The 17,439-nt window shown below is 52.2% G+C and overlaps 8 protein-coding genes across 8 annotated transcripts; 3 read left to right on the forward strand and 5 right to left on the reverse strand.

The window, feature by feature from the left end:
- Positions 1-20: 20 nt before the first annotated feature.
- On the reverse strand, positions 21-2,597 carry J3458_003582 (uncharacterized protein). The gene has a single exon (XM_007808683.2). It carries the CDS (start codon positions 2,211-2,213, stop codon positions 1,011-1,013), a length of 1,203 nt encoding a protein of 400 aa, XP_007806874.1. The 5' UTR covers positions 2,214-2,597; the 3' UTR covers positions 21-1,010.
- A 745-nt stretch (positions 2,598-3,342) lies between these two features.
- On the reverse strand, positions 3,343-3,988 carry J3458_003583 (uncharacterized protein; the record flags this gene model as incomplete). The annotated part of the gene is made up of 2 exons (XM_007808682.1): positions 3,343-3,520; positions 3,606-3,988. The coding sequence occupies 2 exons, from the start codon at positions 3,986-3,988 to the stop codon at positions 3,343-3,345; spliced, it is 561 nt and encodes a 186-aa protein (XP_007806873.1).
- A 1,255-nt stretch (positions 3,989-5,243) lies between these two features.
- On the forward strand, positions 5,244-5,603 carry J3458_003584 (uncharacterized protein; the record flags this gene model as incomplete). Its single annotated transcript, XM_066117845.1, has 1 exon — positions 5,244-5,603. The coding sequence occupies one exon, from the start codon at positions 5,244-5,246 to the stop codon at positions 5,601-5,603; it is 360 nt and encodes a 119-aa protein (XP_065977637.1).
- A 964-nt stretch (positions 5,604-6,567) lies between these two features.
- Positions 6,568-7,973, reverse strand: TMP1_1 (Thymidylate synthase). The gene is made up of 2 exons (XM_007808681.2): positions 7,796-7,973; positions 6,568-7,735 (listed from the first exon to the last, which is right to left on the reverse strand). Exons 1-2 carry the CDS (start codon positions 7,912-7,914, stop codon positions 6,847-6,849), a joined length of 1,008 nt encoding a protein of 335 aa, XP_007806872.2. The 5' UTR covers positions 7,915-7,973; the 3' UTR covers positions 6,568-6,846.
- A 203-nt stretch (positions 7,974-8,176) lies between these two features.
- Positions 8,177-11,611, forward strand: rpl36_1 (60S ribosomal protein eL36). Its single transcript, XM_007808680.2, has 4 exons — positions 8,177-8,316; positions 8,451-8,551; positions 8,751-8,832; positions 8,896-11,611. The coding sequence occupies exons 1-4, from the start codon at positions 8,260-8,262 to the stop codon at positions 8,971-8,973; spliced, it is 318 nt and encodes a 105-aa protein (XP_007806871.1). The 5' UTR covers positions 8,177-8,259; the 3' UTR covers positions 8,974-11,611.
- Positions 9,186-12,155, reverse strand: J3458_003587 (uncharacterized protein). The gene is made up of 3 exons (XM_007808679.2): positions 11,967-12,155; positions 11,044-11,880; positions 9,186-10,974 (listed from the first exon to the last, which is right to left on the reverse strand). The coding sequence occupies exons 2-3, from the start codon at positions 11,178-11,180 to the stop codon at positions 9,597-9,599; spliced, it is 1,515 nt and encodes a 504-aa protein (XP_007806870.2). The 5' UTR covers positions 11,181-11,880; positions 11,967-12,155; the 3' UTR covers positions 9,186-9,596.
- A 133-nt stretch (positions 12,156-12,288) lies between these two features.
- On the forward strand, positions 12,289-13,225 carry PUP3_1 (proteasome core particle subunit beta 3). The gene is made up of 3 exons (XM_066117846.1): positions 12,289-12,535; positions 12,593-12,611; positions 12,671-13,225. Exons 1-3 carry the CDS (start codon positions 12,533-12,535, stop codon positions 13,156-13,158), a joined length of 510 nt encoding a protein of 169 aa, XP_065977638.1. The 5' UTR covers positions 12,289-12,532; the 3' UTR covers positions 13,159-13,225.
- Positions 13,226-13,758: 533 nt separating this feature from the next.
- Positions 13,759-17,063, reverse strand: J3458_003589 (uncharacterized protein; the record flags this gene model as incomplete). The annotated part of the gene is made up of 4 exons (XM_007808677.2): positions 13,759-13,858; positions 13,915-16,538; positions 16,629-16,786; positions 16,946-17,063. The coding sequence occupies 4 exons, from the start codon at positions 17,061-17,063 to the stop codon at positions 13,759-13,761; spliced, it is 3,000 nt and encodes a 999-aa protein (XP_007806868.2).
- Between the last annotated feature and the right edge of the window lie 376 nt (positions 17,064-17,439).

A 17,439-nucleotide genomic window follows, 5' to 3' on the forward strand; every position in this document is an offset into this window, starting at 1 on the left:
GTGTCCCCACTGACCAGCTGCAACAGCTGACGAGGATTCACGCCAATGCCAACCCGTACATTACAGTGGGAAGCAAAAGTCACGATTGGTTAGCAAGAGCATGTACGATATGGAGATGTGTGTATGCGTCTGTGAGGCTGGACCGAGTGGCATTCGTTCTTACTCACAAGGCTGTTAGTTCCAGAAGAGGGTCTGAAGCGACACCTCGACGGTGAACAACTTTCATGAAATAGGTTACCTGCCCGCCTCCTTCAATCACCGTCAATAAACCACGGAGGAGGAGGAGCATGGTATCACGCCCCTCGTACAGAGGACCGTGGTGGCAATTTCGCAGATGCTGATGTGACTCATTTCATCATTACGGCTACCCCTCTCTGTAGCACGCGTCCGTGATTTTCACCACCAAACAGACGGCTTCACCATTGTCGCGTGGCTCAGCCTCAGGATGAGGTACGTATGACGAAGTGAGCGCAGGCAGCCCCGATGCGCGTCACTGGTTCGAGAAATGCTGTGTGAGTTGTCCTACTCGGCCTGACGGCTGCCGCATTTGGTTGGCTACGATGTTGAGATCTGGTCCCACTTGTGACCGTCGTTTGCGAGGCTGCTGTGTCACGGACTGTGTTGTGAAAAGCCCGTACAGGATCAGCATCACCTCATTTAATGCGCCCGGGTTGGTTCATTTCCTTCATGCGCGGGGGCCCAATCATATGTATAGAGTGTCTTTCAGACCATAGTTATGCCATCGTACGGGTTTGGCTTTTGTAAAGACTATAGTAATATTGTTTGTACCTTCCTAGTAGAAGCTTAGTGCGTGGTATGTCTGTATGGGGCAATTTTAAACAAGGCTCATTAGACTATACAAACCTAGGTAGTACTCCATTAAATACATATTTTTCGTCATGGGTATCTAAGCATTTCCAAAGTGCCAACGACTAAAAAGAAAATGGCAATATGGCAACGGATGGTTGGTCCAGCAAAGCCGCCGGACCAACGCGACGCATCTTGTTCCTCTACAGTTCTTCTGACTCGATTACGCCTGACCAACCTCGTCCCCAGTTCGACGGATCTCCTCCCGGCACACAGAGTCCCAGCCTCCAGAAATAGTCTCGGTGTGCGAAAAACAGTTGCCAAATCTTGAGACGAGTCGGCAAGGTCCTCGCCACAATATACTCCTCAATAGACGATGAAGCAGCCGCGAAACGGAGCAGTCGACGCATATCCTCGAGCAAAGAGGTTTCGGCACCGGCACTACACTCCGGATCGCTATCGCCAACACACGTTCGTATGTCCTCTTCGGTGGGTTGGAGCTCCTGCTTCGAAATGTATATCTCTCCACCGTGAGGCTTGTATCCCCATTCCTCCAGAGGTAGCAGCGGAACCGGGTCGTTATTGTGCGTCACACGGCGGTACGTCCAGTGTTCCAAATTCTTCGTGCCGTCCAGTTGGAAGGCCTTGTCGATATACCGAGCCAGTTGGTAATTGCCGACCCGAGGTTCGCCAAAGGTTGTCACAACCAAGTTGTCCCAGCCAAGTGACAGCTTTAGCTCCAGCGCGGCAAGACAGGCCACGGCACCACCAAGGCTGTGCCCGATCAGCTGGATATTATAAGACGGATACTCCTTCCTCAGCGCCTTGAGTTCCGGCACAACCGCCCCCCTGGCCATCCGCCACGAGTGCAGAAACCCCATGTGGACGGTACAGTTGTCGCACCTGCGCCGGTAGTTCTCCAGAAAGTCGCTGTCGTCGTCATCTGGGGCGGGATACGGCACGTATTCCTGGGGTATCGTGCCCAAGTCCACAACCGTGTTGGCGATGCTGTATGTGCCTCTGAAGGCAACAATGATGGCCCCGTTCCTCTCCCCAGAGACGCCGCCATCCTGACTCTCCATCCATTTGTTCCCATGATCTACCGCAATGTAGCCGCAGCTGTCGCCCATGAGAAACCCTGTGCTCCATGTCGTGGCTAGAGAAAGGCCAGGAAACTCTTTGCAACGCGACAGGCACTCAAATGGCTTGTGGACGCCGGTGCTGCCGATGCAATACGACACGTCTACCAGTCGAGACAGGCGCTCAAGGTCCGCAAACAACGGCGTTGATATGCTTGACGGCGATGACTCGTTATTTGGTGAAGGTGAGTCTATGACGTATTGCTGAGAGCTGCGAGTAAGCCGCCACCACAGCAGCGGCTGGGTGAGAAGCGCCCAAGACCACATGTTGAAATATACTCGACAGGTGTGAAATGTAAGAATCCGCGTTTTACATCATCCAGGTGAAGCCAGATGTTTTTTTTTCTCCCTTGCAATTCCTCTTCTTTGTCCTCCTTCGGCGTAGTTTGTCTGATGTCGTCGCGGCCCCAACAAAGAAGCCTTCTCCTCTCCAGCCACAAACGTCCCAAAACGGCGGCGGTGGATTCAGATCGGCAGCCGCCGCACGGGTATCGCGAAGTGTAGAAGGACCAAGTAAGAATTATAATCGTCAATTCAATCCCAGAAGCAGCGCACGACGACGAAGAGCGCGTTGCAAAGGGGGAGGCCACCCCTAAATAAAATACATGTCAATGGCAAGGAATGCTCACCGTGAAACAGTGTCTGGTTGAGCCAAAACACGAGTGGTCAGCCAAGAAAGCTGAAAAGCGTCAACAAGCAAGAAGTGGACTCGGGACTGTTTTGTACCATGACACGGCGTGGTCGGCCGTTCTGATGCGCCAAAAGTGCGGAGTGAGGGAGGTGCGGGGGCGCTGCACCTGCGCGTATTTGGCACCGGGGCAGCCCAGTTTGACGGGAAGGCCAAAGGGGAAGAAAAAAGGAAGCTAACATTGAAGCCATGCAAGGGGACGAGACCAGGAACATTCATCACGCAGGGCATTTATTGGCTGGGGAATTTCAGATGCGGCCATGGGTGGGTGATGGAAACGGGCAGAAGGTAAGTTATCTACTCCATGGCATTGACATTTTGCAATCACTCACACACTGGCCGACATGGACATACGACATCGGTGCAGCAATGCAGCAATGCCCAAACCACAAAAAAGTATGCCAATTTAGGGGCTCGAATTTCCGACAATCTCTATAGTAGCGTATCGAACTGTACATTCCAAAAGCTGCATGTGGACATGCAATCGCGCCGCCTAAGACTCTCCCTTTTTGTTTTAATCAACGCAGGGTTTACAACATGAAACCCACCACGAAGGGGTCAGAGACGGGCGACGCAGAACAATATATACCAAGTAGCAAAAGGCGCGTCCATTGATTCGAACGTCAATAGTCAAGAGCCTGCCCTCCTCAACGTAGCACTGTTGCTCTTTCTCCCGCTTCACCTCATCAAAGTCCCCAGTCTCCAAGCTTAGTTGGCCAGATCATAGGACCACGCAACGCCGCGGTGGCGTCTAACCGTAGGAGCGTGCTCGACAGCGTTGAGGCTGTTGAAGGTGCCCGTGTAGTCGGTAGCATTAGTCTGGCAAGCGTTGTGACTGCAAGTCAGGGGAATGACGACGGACCCAGCAACTTCGTACTCGGCTTGGCTGATGGGGGGTCATTGATATCAGCATCAAAACATGCCAACTGTAACAAATACTCAAAGACGAGTGAGACAGAGGAGAGACTTACCCCTTGTCATCAGGGCACACCTTTTGAATCATGGACAGCTTCTTCATCTGACCCTGCCAAACGAAGCTCACGTCTGCACTGTCACAGGAATACCGTGGCAGTGTGCCTCCGCTGGCTGAATCCTGCGCCTTGGACGCAGGACCATACTCACAGCGGGTCGACGAGTTCGTGGCCGTATCCAGGAACGTGAACTTGTACGAGGTCAAGCTGTCACCCGTGCCGTTGGTCGCCGCGGTAAAGCTCCTGATATGATAGTCCGCTGGCAGGACACAGTTGTTCTTGGGATCCTCGGCTTTGACGGCGAGGGCGGCAGGAGGCGTATATGCCAGTTTGGCGGCGAAGGTGGCCGGCATCGAGGCCAGAAAGAATAGAGTGAACTTCATTTTCTTTTTTTTTTTCTTGTATGTTGATGACTTGCACCAGGAAGGAACTATCAAAGTTCTGGAATAAAGAAAGCCGAGAGTACGGACTTATAAAAGAATGAAAATAAGAAAAAAAAAGAGAATATGGTGTTTGAAAGAGAGGAAACGAAGGATGGATGGATGTTATAAATAGGAAAGGTATTAAAAGATAGAAAGGAATTTGTGCCGGGAAAGGGGGCCGGTTTGGACACCGGTAATACAGCCGTCTGAGTGAGCAACGGTACCACACATCACTTCCTGATACGGCTGCCGCTCAACTGACGGGCCAGCAAACATGAGATAGTTACAAGAGTGGCACAAAGCGCAGAGACCGGTTAATGGATGGTGCCTGGGCCGGTTCACACCATTCGGCTGCACATCAATGGAGAACGGAGACGGTGTGGTGGGAAACGTGGGTACGGGGCGATGAAGTTTATGTGATCTCATCACGGTACCTGTCCAAAGTCTGCTGTACTTTGGCAGAGGATATATTCAGAAGAGTTACAAGAACTGCGCCATTGTCTTTCTGAGACGAGCCCGTAGTTGCTGTACTTTGGCAGAGGATATATTCAGAAGAGTTACAAGAACTGCGCCATTGTCTTTCTGAGACGAGCCCGTAGTCACTTTGTGTGGAGATGGGCTTGCGCGTCGTCATGGTTGAAGAAGTTTTTTATTCCCTCCCTACGGAGCAGGCTCTCTTCCCATGTTTTCCTCTGAAGGACATGTCTACTCACAGGTGAATGGATCGACGGTAGGATTGCAAAAGACAATGAGTCCCGGCCCTGTCGATCACGTAACGCTACGCCTGAAGACCTGACTGAGCGCTCGTGCCGTGCCCTGCCTGGGGCTAATGCAGCAGAGAATGGCTACATGTACGGGTGCCCCCCTGCAACACATTCTCTCTGCTCATAAGCGCGTAAAGCAGATGCCGCGTGGGTTGGTGGCGATACTGACTCGACCCTTGGAAGAACAGACGAACGCCAAAAACAAAGTCCACACAATGTTTCGCCTCTAGGAGCGACGTACAAACAGGACAACCAACAGGATGGCATAGAAAAGAGCCCAGTGAAAGAATTGGAGACCAAGCAAGTGCATCATGTGTCGTGATTGGGTCGACTGGCGGGTATACCACGTCTCATCTTGACGGGTCTGGGCTGCCGATCGCAGACGGATCAAAGGGCTCAATCTGTTGCGACTGACCCTGTAGACCGATTGACCGACTGGCTCTCGAGGGACGATGGAATGGTGGATTGGAAAGGCCGACTATCAATTGATCGGGTGGCCGAGCAGCGACAAATGCTGCGGCATTTGGCGTTTGGTTGGCGTCTGTCCGGATTTATCTCTCAAATGCCATCCTTTACTAGTATTATTGATCGACTCGCGTAAAGAACGCGTCATCCAATACTACCGCCAACTGAATGCCTGCCTTTCCCTGGCAAAAAGACTGCCGCCACCCGCATCGCCACGGGAGGTAGTATACTCCCCCCCCTTTGGTGACGGTGAATCTCAGGCACCAAAGATATTCAGGCCCATCAATGCGATTCACAGCCTCGGCAGGGCCCTTTCTGCATACCATGCGAGCATGACACTCACTTGACACGTATCATTACGAGAGCGTTGCCGTCCTTGCTGTCGTGCCGTACACGCACGAATCTCACTGCTCATCGAGATCGCTGCCACTTGTGAACCAGCGCCTGATACGACGACACGCAGGTCAGCAGAAAACACCCAAACAACACGTCTCACGCATGCCTGCGTGGGCAGAGAGCGTCTTTCAATTGTCTTCTGCCGTCTCCTTTCTTTCCGCCGAGACCTTCAAACTCGGACAATTGAGTCCCGCCGAACCGTTGCTGGCGATTGCTTCTTCGCCGCTTCCATTGTGTAACTACACATGTTTTATGCGTCCAGCCCGACAGAAAGGAGATGATGAAATAATCGCCCGTGGACATTACAGAACGGAAAGGCCAGACTACCGACTTGTCGGTCCCTCTCAATCCATGTCCACGGCAGTCCCTGGGCTTCTCTGCCGTCACTACGGGAAGCACATGGTCTCTATTGAGTCGCATAAGTGTATTTCTCAGCACACCCGGCCGAGAAAGCAACATGAGTACCAAGATCGCCAGATCTTCGGCTGCGTGCTTGCGAAAACAGATATGCTTACCCAGCAGTCAGATGAACCCACGTGGCGGTCGTATGTACATACCGGGACTTGTTGGCTTCGCAGTGCCGGCCAGCCAAGTGAATCGTAGCCCGCGGACGGGAGGATGGTGTATAAGCGGAATTTGAGAAAATTATATCATCATGTTGGAGTAAAATTTGTCCCAGGTTGATGATACAGCAACACGTTGCGCAACGTCAAAGATCGCGATTCCCGGCCATGTGCCTGTCATGACGCTCGCATAAGACATCATCTTCTTTCCGCCATAATTGTAGCATGCTCGCAGGCTGTAAAGGCGTTGCTATTGGCGGACGATTCTGCGCGGCGCTTGAATCGCACTTCAGACAAGGTACTAGGTAGGTTCGAGACGTGACCTTTTGAGAAACACATACAGCCTCACCAGTGAGTGAAAGAAACGTTCAGCCCGTCGTCAAAGCTCACAGAACGCTGAACTTCATATTTCATCTACCGCAATCTATACGATATGCAGCGCATCAAGCGAATATGCCATCTATCCATTACCAAACACAAAAGCACTGCCTCTCAACCCGTCCAATCATTAATAGCGTTAGGTATTTGCCCATCCTTATACCACGTCGACCGAGTGTGCCAAGTTTTACCGCCCCCATACTCTAGAAAAAATTCAATGTAGTTCATTCGCATATTCCGTCCATCATCATCTTCATACAGCCATCTTCATGGCGATGGTCTTGTGCGGATCATACCCCTTGACAATTATATCTTCCACCTTCCACCCGTCGATGCCGCATCCCCTCTCCCGCGCGATTTCTACCTCTGGGAATTGGCGTGGTTCTCTTTCCAACTGAATATTGAGAGCGTCTTCATGGTCTGCGTAGACGTGAGCGTCGCCCATGACGTGTGTTAAACTGCCGGGCACTAAATCGCACACGTGGGCAATCATGTGCGTGAGCAGAGCGTAGCTGGCAATGTTGAACGGCACGCCGAGGCCCATGTCGCAGGATCTCTGGTACAATTGGCAGTGCAGATGGCCCTTTTCAGGCGCCGTGCTCGTTGGGCCGCCATTTGTTTCCATGGAAGAGGGCTTGCCGTTCCGCCGTCTGCGGCTGGGGTATGAGACGTAAAATTGAGCAAACACATGGCATGGCGGGAGCGCCATGAGATGCAAATCACGGGCGTTCCACGCACTCATGATTATCCTGCGGTCGTACGGCTTGTTCTTGAGCTTGTCAATGACGTCTGCGAGCTGGTCGACGCCCTGGCCTGTATAGTCCGTCTTGGCATCCACGTACTCTGCTCCAAAGTGGCGCCATTGGAAACCGTAGACGGGGCCCAGGTCTCCCTCTTCACGGTGCGTGAGGCCTAGGTTGTCGAGAAACTCGCGGGAGCCGTTGCCATCCCAGATCTTGACGCCGACGTCGCTGAGGGCCTTGGACGAGGTGTTGGCCTCGATGAACCACAAGAGTTCGGCAATCACAGCACGAAGAAAGACGCGTTTGGTCGTAAGAAGTGGAAGAATAGGAGCGCCGTCCCGATTTAGTGAGAACTTGAGAGGTCGAGGGGCAAAAATGCTGATCGTGCCGGTTCCCGTACTGCAGAGTCATCCTGTTAGTGGGGGTGACGTCGTGAACGACGCGTCTGTTGCAACTCACCGATCAGGTCTTTGTTCTCCTTCTTCTAGAATTTCCCGAATCAGATCAAGATACTGGTACTCTTCGTGCCTCTTAGCAGAGGCACCTCCGTTGGGAGCAACGCCATTCTGTAAAGTCATCTTTAAACTGAGGGTTCTCCTCTATAGTATGTGCAGCAAAAGGACTGACGCGATTCAAGGAGCCCGTCGACGCGACTTGGGAAGGTGCCCCGCTGAAGCCCGCTGTGGAGCGACAATCGTCCAGACCGGGTTTATCAAACTCCCGTGCCCCCGATACCAGTCCTGCACAGATCGTCGCTTACCCTCGCGCACGTGACCCACAAGTCGAAAAAATTTGTCGGATGTGCGGTGTGGTGTGTGCGCCATCCACCGAAATTTACGGCACCCGTCTCCGAACTTGGTGATCTTACTCCCCTCGACATCACCCAACGCCGAAGTCGACAACCCCATCACCAATCGACAAAGATGGCCAAGGAAGCTCCCGCCAGAACCGGTCTGACCGTTGGTCTGAACCGCGGCCACGTACGTGCTGTCACAGTCTCACCTCGTGGAGGATCTCTGCTCCGCTCCCCCCTCGTCCTCCACGAGGCGGTTCCTGTTGCCGAAGCAGACGATGGACGCTGACATTTTGTGCTTTTTTTGTTTGCCATTAATAGAAAACTACCCCTCGTGTCGTCAAGCCCCGTGTCTCCCGCACCAAGGGCCACCTGAGCAAGCGCACCGCTTTCGTCCGTGAGGTCGTCAAGGAGGTTGCTGGGTAAGTTGCAACATGACCAAAGCGAAAAATGTCAATTCGAGCGGAGCGAAATCATCGAATGGACGGGAAACCCAGGGCCATGTGGGCAAGACTGGATGCCATCTTCGATTGCAAACCCGCCAGCCAGTTCGATGAATTTTCCTTGCCGAACGAAGTTTTTCAACCCACGAAGCCTTGGGCCAAGCTAATATGGATGCAGTCTTGCCCCCTACGAGCGTCGTGTCATCGAATTGCTCCGTAACTCCAAGGATAAGCGTGCCCGTAAGCTCGCCAAGAAGAGAGTACGTTTTTCTCAGCCTGTTCATCGCTCTCATTCTGTGTCGTAGATGCTAACCAGACGACAGCTCGGTACTTTCGGCCGTGCCAAGAAGAAGGTCGACGAGCTGCAGCGCGTCATCGCCGAGTCCCGCCGCGCCCACTAAATCGCATTCTAGACGGGTGAAATGACTTTGAAATCGGACACTTTTTATCGGGTTGCAGAATTTGGGAGAAAAAACAAGCAGTTTTCCTTTTCTCCCGCGGGAAAGCATGTAAAAACCGGCGTGGGGTCATGACATGGATGCATTTGGCGGGCGGAGTAGTAGCTGAGAGGGCTTGTTTTGCGGATCTTAAAGACGTGAAATAGCTACTGCTTCGTTGGAATACCAAAATTAACCTTCTCAAACTCGTGGTTTCTCGTGTTCGTGATGCTTGAATGAATGTGACGCCGTGTTTTGCCAAGTTTTCTCATTGTCAACTGGATTATCATAGTAAATTCCGGTATGAAATTGCATCTCCGTTCATTGATTCCCCACAACTCAATGTTGTCTGTCCATGGTACCACCGGGACTTACTATTCAAGACCAACATCACTCCCAGCATGAATGCAGCATACCTTCCAATCCTTCTTTCCCAAGGAGTCTCCAACTCTCAAATGTTCATCTAGATCAATTTCATAATGTTTGTCATGTGTAACTACTACACCATTGTCATAACCGTTCGCTCTTCTAAACTCTACCCTGTACATTCGAAATAAAACGCCAAGTCATGCAGTAACATCATTAACTCACTTCTTCCCCAACTTCAACCACTTTGGTATTTTCTTCGTCCCATCCCCCTTGTCCTTCCTGTCCTCTTTATTGGGCGCCTCCGTCGCGGGACCCGGCTCAGGTGCATCACCGACTTTTGGAAGATCAGGCACCTTGACAGCTTGTCCCTGCCTCGCGACATTTGCCCTGAGGAAGGGCTGCTTTCTGATTGCTTCCGGTACACTATCTTCCCACACTAAATTGACGAGGACCCGGCCAGATAGTTTGTACGACTTGACAAGGTTATGATTTTCCCCGTTGCTGTCTTTGATGATGTCCTTGCCGCCGGGGAGCACGAGGTGAAACTGCTGCGTAGCATCTGCCATGACGTGTCGCACAGCTTGGTACAAGAACGCTCCCGTCTCATTGGGGCTGACTTGCCACTCGCTGCTGGTATTATCGGGGAATCGGACCCTGACGAGGATGGATTTAATGGAGGCGATGCGTGCTTCTTCCGCGGCGGCCTTCTCTTCTAGTTCCTTGTCCGAGAGGAGCCGTTTGTTCCTCGAGCCCTCGAGAAGTCGGGCCTGGTGGAGTTGAGCGTGGGCGATGGTTGGCGTGAAGTCCGTCTCTGAGGCTGGTACCAGTGCTGCAGCAGGTGTAGTTCCCGTTGGCGCGAGGAAGACGTTGACGGGCTGAAACGGATCCTGTGATGTGGGCGAGGAGGCTGTTGCACTCTCATTAGGAGCATCTTGTTCTACCGGCGCGGTTGAGTGGGCAGGCTCAAGCTCAGGCTGTGACGGTGATGAATCCTCTTGAGCGACCTGTGGTTCTGGCACACCGTCGGTCATCGTCGTATCATCCTGCTGTTGAATCTCTTCCTTGGCTTCTGTCTTCGTTCCATCAACCTTGACGTCGGATCCGCTGTTCTCTTCTCCATCTTTGAAATATGTACTAATCTTCTCCATGGCCTCAAACAGCGTCTGTTCAGTCCTCTTGTACCCCAACCGAATCAACACATTGCCCGAATTATGCCCCAACTGCGCCAACGTCTTCTGAAATTCTGGAAAACTCGAAAACTCCCTCCCCATAATGTTCAAAACAGGTGTCTCATAATACAGCTGTCCGCCCCCACTGGTTGTATTCGCATAACCCCTCGCGGTGATGTTGATATTCTTCCCCGCGCTCGCCTCTCCACTTTCAAACTGGCGCATGACTTTCCATAGCGTCAGGTCGGAGGGGAACTTCTTGATTAAGCGGCCGCCTGGGATCTCCTTGGCGTCGGGTTGGGGGATTTGGAGGGCGATTTGTACGGCGGACGGGGTGTTCGAGCGCATAACGAGCTCGAGCTTTGCGCCGCCAGCAAGGCCTGATGTTCGGAAGGGTACAGAGAGATCGACCTGCCTCTGTTTGTGTCTGTTGAAAAGTTAATTTAAGAACAGGGCTGGCGTGCGGGACGCAGATGCGGGAAGAGGGCGATTTTACTTGACAAGGTACTTGTCGCTGGAGAGGTTGAGCTTCTGGCAAGCTTGGTCTAGCACATCGGAGAGATAGGTACCAGGGGTGACTTTGATAGTCGCCCTGCGCAGGTCGGTGGCGATGACGACGACGTGGGATGCCATCCTTTCGACAGCGGAGGTGCGAGCGAGAGAAGCCAAGATCGAGCCCGAAAGCCTCGAGGAGAGGGCTGGGTTAATATGTAGCTGTGCTGATGGATGAGACACGGTAGTGATGGTAGGCGATGCCGTCGTTAAGTCTATGGTGGGGTGAAGCAAATGGTGGGTGTCAGATGTCCATCAGTTGACGTCTTGTACTTTATCTCTTCAGACAAGTGGTAAATTCATGTGAGAGACCCAAACCAAAAAAAAACCGAAGAAGTTAGATTATCCTTTCAAAGTTCAATGATTGCTCATCAAGTGGACTGGCCTTGGCCGTCCGTCATTTCTTCTCGAAGCCTCCAGGATCCAGATTCCCAACCAGGCAGCCTTTCGGTGAGGTAAACACTTGAGCTTCAGCCAATCAGAGGCAACTAGCACTTGAGTACAGAAAATAACTACCTCCCGAGTAAAAGAGTAATATAGTATAAGATGAATCCATCCAGTAACAAGTATACACTAATATGCTTATTTATTGTTTTAATGTCTGATAGGACTTTGTATTATCGTGTAGCGCGTGATAGTTCAAATAGAGACCGCGAAATATAAATACAGATCGGGCCACAGAATTTACCCCCTGGCAGCCGGACTGTTCCCATAAGGCGGGCGTGCGGGAGTAGTTGCTGTGTTGGACAGACAAAATAACAGGTTTGCGCCATTCGAGGTGCTAGAATTTCCCAACATTGAAATAAAATTAGAGAAACGTCACGATTACAAGTTACTAGCAATTGAGATGGACTCGATAAAACCAACCGCCTGTGTCAAACGTACGACATGTACTGGAACACCCGCTCCGCGTGCTTCGACATCGAGGTGACAACGCACATCGGACAGCGAAAATAGCCAAAAGCTCATCGGTTCAGCTGTGGTTGTAGAGAGAATCGACACTCGGGGCACGAGGTTGATCACATAGCCCATCATTGTCGACATTCTCTGCGATCTCTCATACTCCCAAAAGTTGACTGGCAGGCAGCAGCCGTGGTGAGGTAAAGCAGCAGCAGCACCACAGCTCCAACCAATCAGAGCCGGCCACCCGCTCTTTCCAGATCTAAGCGTCTCCACCAAGCCAGTCAGCGTCGGCCGCGCCAGTGCGTTTGCCTTGCTGCAGGCGCTCGCTCAGTGTTCTCGGTGCCGGAGCTGAGCTACCACGACGACATTCACTCAACCCGGGAGCTTCGAAACCACCGTGCCACACAATCCTCCACGACCACCATCACGAACCTCCTGCCAAGGGCTTCACTACCCCCCAAGACATCCATTGAACAACCTCAGCGCCCCTCCTGAGCAACTGCTCGATCCGCAGTTCTTCAACCAACACCATGGTACGCCTCAACCTCTCCTCCGTCCATTACAGCATCAAAAGCTAACTCTACCACCAGTCATCCCCCTTCTCCATCAGTTGGTAGCCCGCGTCTCTTCCACTTTGCCAAATCTCGTACTAACAAACGTTCCACAAGACGGCGGCGCCTGCGTCGCCATGGTTGGCAAAGACTGCGTCGCCATAGCCTGCGACCTCCGCCTGGGCCTCCAGGCGCTCACCGTATCCAACAACTTCCCCAAGATCTTCCAGTACGGCGACGTATTCCTGGGCCTGACGGGCCTCGCAACCGACGTCAGCACCGTCGCCGACCTCTTCCGCTACAAGGTCAACATGTACCGCCTCCGCGAGGAGCGCGCCATCGCGCCCCGGACCTTTGCCAACCTCGTCTCCTCGTCACTCTACGAGCGCCGCTTCGGTCCGTACTTTGTGTCGCCCGTGGTGGCGGGGCTGGATCCCAAGACGGGCAAGCCGTTCATCTGCGGATTCGACAGCATAGGATGCATTGATTTTGCGAAGGACTTTATTGTTTCGGGGACGGCGTCGGAGCAATTGTTTGGTATGTGTGAGGGCTTGTGGGAGGAGGACATGGTATGTTTCCCCATTTTCTTGTCCTATTTCTCGTGATGCATTTTTTCCTCTTTTCGTGTGGCTGTGCTTGAGGGGAAGGGGGGACTCTGCTAAAACAGTCTACTTAGGGTCCTGATGCTCTTTTCGAAACAATCTCGCAAGCGCTTTTGAATGCTGTCGATCGAGATGCCCTTTCTGGATGGGGCGCACATGTGTACATCATTGAGAAGAACAAGGTTACCAAGAGATTACTAAAGGGTAGACAAGATTAAGCGAGTTGTCGGTGAGGCCGAGGAACGGCTTCGGACCTGATGAAGTGCGCACTGAGGAATCGCAGGATTGGAACGCGCTGTACGAATATCTAGATGCTCGGCTGGCGTCGAGATGGAATAAACCAGAGAATTACAATTACTACCAACAAATTATTCGGCCCTATCACATGCTTTTCGGCGACGAGTCAACCCTGTTCTGACTCTAACTCCAAATGCTTTTATTGAACTAGTACAAACACGGACCGCTGCGAAGTACCCTTAAAACTCCCCCAGCTTTCTCTGGCAGGCTATCATACACGTGTCTACCATCTAGCTTAGGCCATTCATGCAAAACATTGTTGCCGCGTCTATATAACTTCTTTTTTATTTGTCTTTCATTATTCGTCTATATCTCCTTCTTGCCCTTGATGCCCTTCGTCGTCTCATGTGTTGTCGTCTGCATGAAGAAATTGCGTTCAACCAACTTCAGGACCTCATCGAGAAGACTATGTCAACCGTTAGCTTGTAATTCTGGCTTAGATAGAAGTTGCAGAGCACTTACATGACAGGCGCACTAATAACGACGACTGCTTTCCACTCAGTCATGTTAAGTGGGACAATGGCAAACAGACTCTGCAAGAAGGGGGTGTACAAGAGGGCAAAGTGCAGAGCCATGGACAAAGCAATGGCGTAGACGAGCATCATGTTCTTCCACAGGGGCAGTGAGAGGAGTGACTCGCTCGACGACAAAGCGTTCATAGCGTTAAACATCTCGATGACGACGAGGATAGACAGTGACACTGTCGAGGCTGCCTTGGCCATGTCGTTGGAGAACATCTGACATCCAATCTCGGGGAAGTCGGCGGTGCAGTGATGGAAGCGAGAGAGCTGCTTGAAGGTAATCTGGGGTCCCTCGGGGTTGTACATGAACCACCAAGCGTAGCCAGCAACAGTCGCCAGACCAACGTATGTCCCGATAATCAGGTAACGCAAGAACAGCCATCCACCAATGAGAGGCTCATCTCTCTTTCGGGGCTGGCGCCTCATAATGTCGTGGTCCGAGGGGTTAAAGGACAGGGCGGTGGCAGGAAGGCCGTCGGTAACCAAGTTGACCCAAAGCAGCTGAACGGGTATCAAGGCCTCGGGCATACCCAGAGCAGCGGTGAGGAAGATGGAAACAACCTCGCCGATATTGGACGAGATAAGGTAACGGATAAACTGTTGGGTATTGTTGTAAATGGCTCGACCCTCCTCAATGGCAACTTCAATGGTTGCAAAGTTGCTGTCGGCAAGAACCATATCGGCAGCCAACTTGGAAACATCAGTACCAGAACCCATGGCAACACCAATATCGGCCTTCTTCAGAGCAGGAGCATCGTTGACACCATCGCCAGTCATGGCTACAACCTCGCCCAGAGACTGCAGAAGATCCACCAACATTGACTTGTGACCAGGCTCGACACGAGAGAACAGAGAGGCTCTCTTGGCAGCTTCAAGCTGCTCACTGGGACTCAAGTTCTCAAATTCACGCCCAGTATAGCTCTTTCCAGTGAGATCTTCATGCTCGCCGAAGACGCCAATTTGGCGGCAGATACTCTCTGCTGTATTGCGATTATCTCCAGTGATGACAATCACACGAATGCCGGCTTCCTTACATTTGGCGATTGATCCAGGGACTTCTTCTCGGGGGGGATCCAGCATACCGACCAGACCTAAGAAGGTCATATTCTGCTCAAGGCGGGCGTAATCCTCAGTCGACTTGGCGGATAGTAAGGGATTCTTGGAGACATCGTCAATGCTGGCCAAGGCAATAACACGAAGACCACGGTTTCCATAATCAACAACTTCTTTCATCAAGAGATCAGAAAGCTTGCCACTGAGGGCAACCTTGTTACCATTTGCACCGAGTAACGCGTGGGAGCAGCGGTCGATGATGGATTCGGGTGCGCCCTTGACAAGAAGCTTCTTCTGCTTTCCATTCTGGACAAGAACAGACATGCTCTTTCGGTCTCTGGAGAACTCATACGTGGCCAGACGGGGAAGTTGTTTCTCATACAGGTGGCTGGCGTGGTGGAGGCAGTCCTCGGGATGAGTGTCACTAGGAGGACAGGGTCCAATCTTTTCAACGAGAGCACGTAGAGCACCCTCCGTAGGCTCACCAACGCTGGAGAAGGTAGCAGTACGGGAATCGTAGGCGAGGTGGGCATCGTTGCAAATGGCAGCGACTTCTGCCATCTGGCGAACGGTGTCTGACGACGATGTCAAGTCCTTCACGGGCTTGCCATTGGCTGTAATGGCACCCTTGGGGGCAAAAGTGGTGCCTTCAACATCGAGTTCACTGAGGTCATTGCCGGCCTCATTGATGTAGACAATTTTGTTGACGCTCATCTGGTTCGTGGTTAGGGTGCCAGTCTTGTCAGAACAAATGACGCTGCAGCTTCCCAAGGTCTCCACAGAGGGCAAGCTGCGCACAACGGCGTTCTTAGCAGCCATTTTGCGCGTACCAAGGGCCAAGCAGGTGGTGATGACAACAGCCAACCCCTCAGGGATAGCGGCCACTCCCAACGAGACGGCAATCTTGAGATAGTAGATGGCGCCCTTAGTCCAGCTACCATGACTGGGATCATTGAAGTTGGGGATGTTGATAAGCCAGACCAGAATGCAGATGACAGTAATGACCTTGGCTAGATTGTCTCCAAAATCGTTGAGTTTTTGCTTGAGAGGCGTGGGCTCAGAGATTTGGGCCGTGATACTCTCATGGATATCTCCGATGGCGGTGTTGGAGCCAGTGAGGACGACAACGGCTCTGGCACGCCCAGTAACGACGGTAGTTCCCGAAAAGAGCATGTTGACCTGATCCTGCAAGACAGCACGCTCATCTTTGACCACGACCTCATCATCTTTGCCGACACTCTCACTCTCTCCAGTCAAGATAGCCTGGTCGACGGCAAAGCTGTTACTCTCAATGGCAATGACGCGGCAATCGGCGGGGATACGATCTCCAACGGCTACGGTAACGATATCGCCAGGAACCAACTCGTCAGCCTTGACTCGAGCAACGTGGCCATGGTTTCGAACAACATTGGACTCATTCGCCGAATATTCTTGCAGGGCGGCAATCGCCTTCTCAGCACTGCTTTCTTGGGAGACTCCGACGACGGCATTGAGGATCAGGATGGTGAGAATCTGAGTACAGAAATCAAGTGTTAGCCAAGCAAGTTGTTTGAAGACACTCCGTGGAGCTACGAGTCGATATATACTATCAGCAGTACTCACAACAGCGGGGTCAACGAAGGCACTCCAGCCGCCGTCGTCCTCGAAAAGTGCCAGAGCAAATGAAACGGCAGCGGAGCCAAGTAGAATAATCACCAGCTGGTCCTTGAATTGCTCCAAAATAAGCTCCCACAGAGGAGTAGGAGGCTCTTCGGGGATGGCTAGTTGTCCAACAAAGTCAGCAAAACTAATTGTACTAAATGAACATGGTGGGGTGAGGAAGAGCGGCATCGAGACTCTGAGTCGCTCGCAATGGGGTATTTTATGGCGGTTAGGAGGCAAATGAGAGACTGCGCGGCACTTGAATAGGAATGACGTACAATTGCGGCCATACTTGATTCTCAGCTCCTCAACTTCCTTGTCGGTAAGACCATTATGCTCGTCCACTTCGAAGTGGGAGAGAACCGTCGCAATGGGACGGGCAAAGGCGTTCTCCATGTCGACTTGCTCGGTAAACAGAACACCGGAAGCTCGGCGAGGAGGGAAATGGGATGTTGCGCGACGTGCCGAGCGATTATAGACCGGGGGATGTTGAACCCAGTAACACGGACAAAGGAAGACGAAAGGTTGGGGGAGAAGGTCAAGAAGGTTTGAATAGCCAGATCAGCGTCTTGACATGGCCGATTTGTCAGATCCGAGCGGCCCCACGTGGTGTCTGTAGAGAAGGCTGGAGAAGACGACGAAACAGACAATGAAGGAAAAAGCAGCGTTTGGCGAGCCAGGCCGGCGAGCGCAAAAAGTCGAGTTGTACATACGTGTCCGTTTTGGCTTTGGAGGTGGTGCTAGTCGACTTCGGGACTTCAGGAGTGGGCAG

Source organism: Metarhizium acridum (assembly GCF_019434415.1).
Source record: "Metarhizium acridum strain ARSEF 324 chromosome Unknown scaffold_13, whole genome shotgun sequence".
In the NCBI taxonomy this organism is placed as follows: domain Eukaryota; kingdom Fungi; phylum Ascomycota; class Sordariomycetes; order Hypocreales; family Clavicipitaceae; genus Metarhizium; species Metarhizium acridum.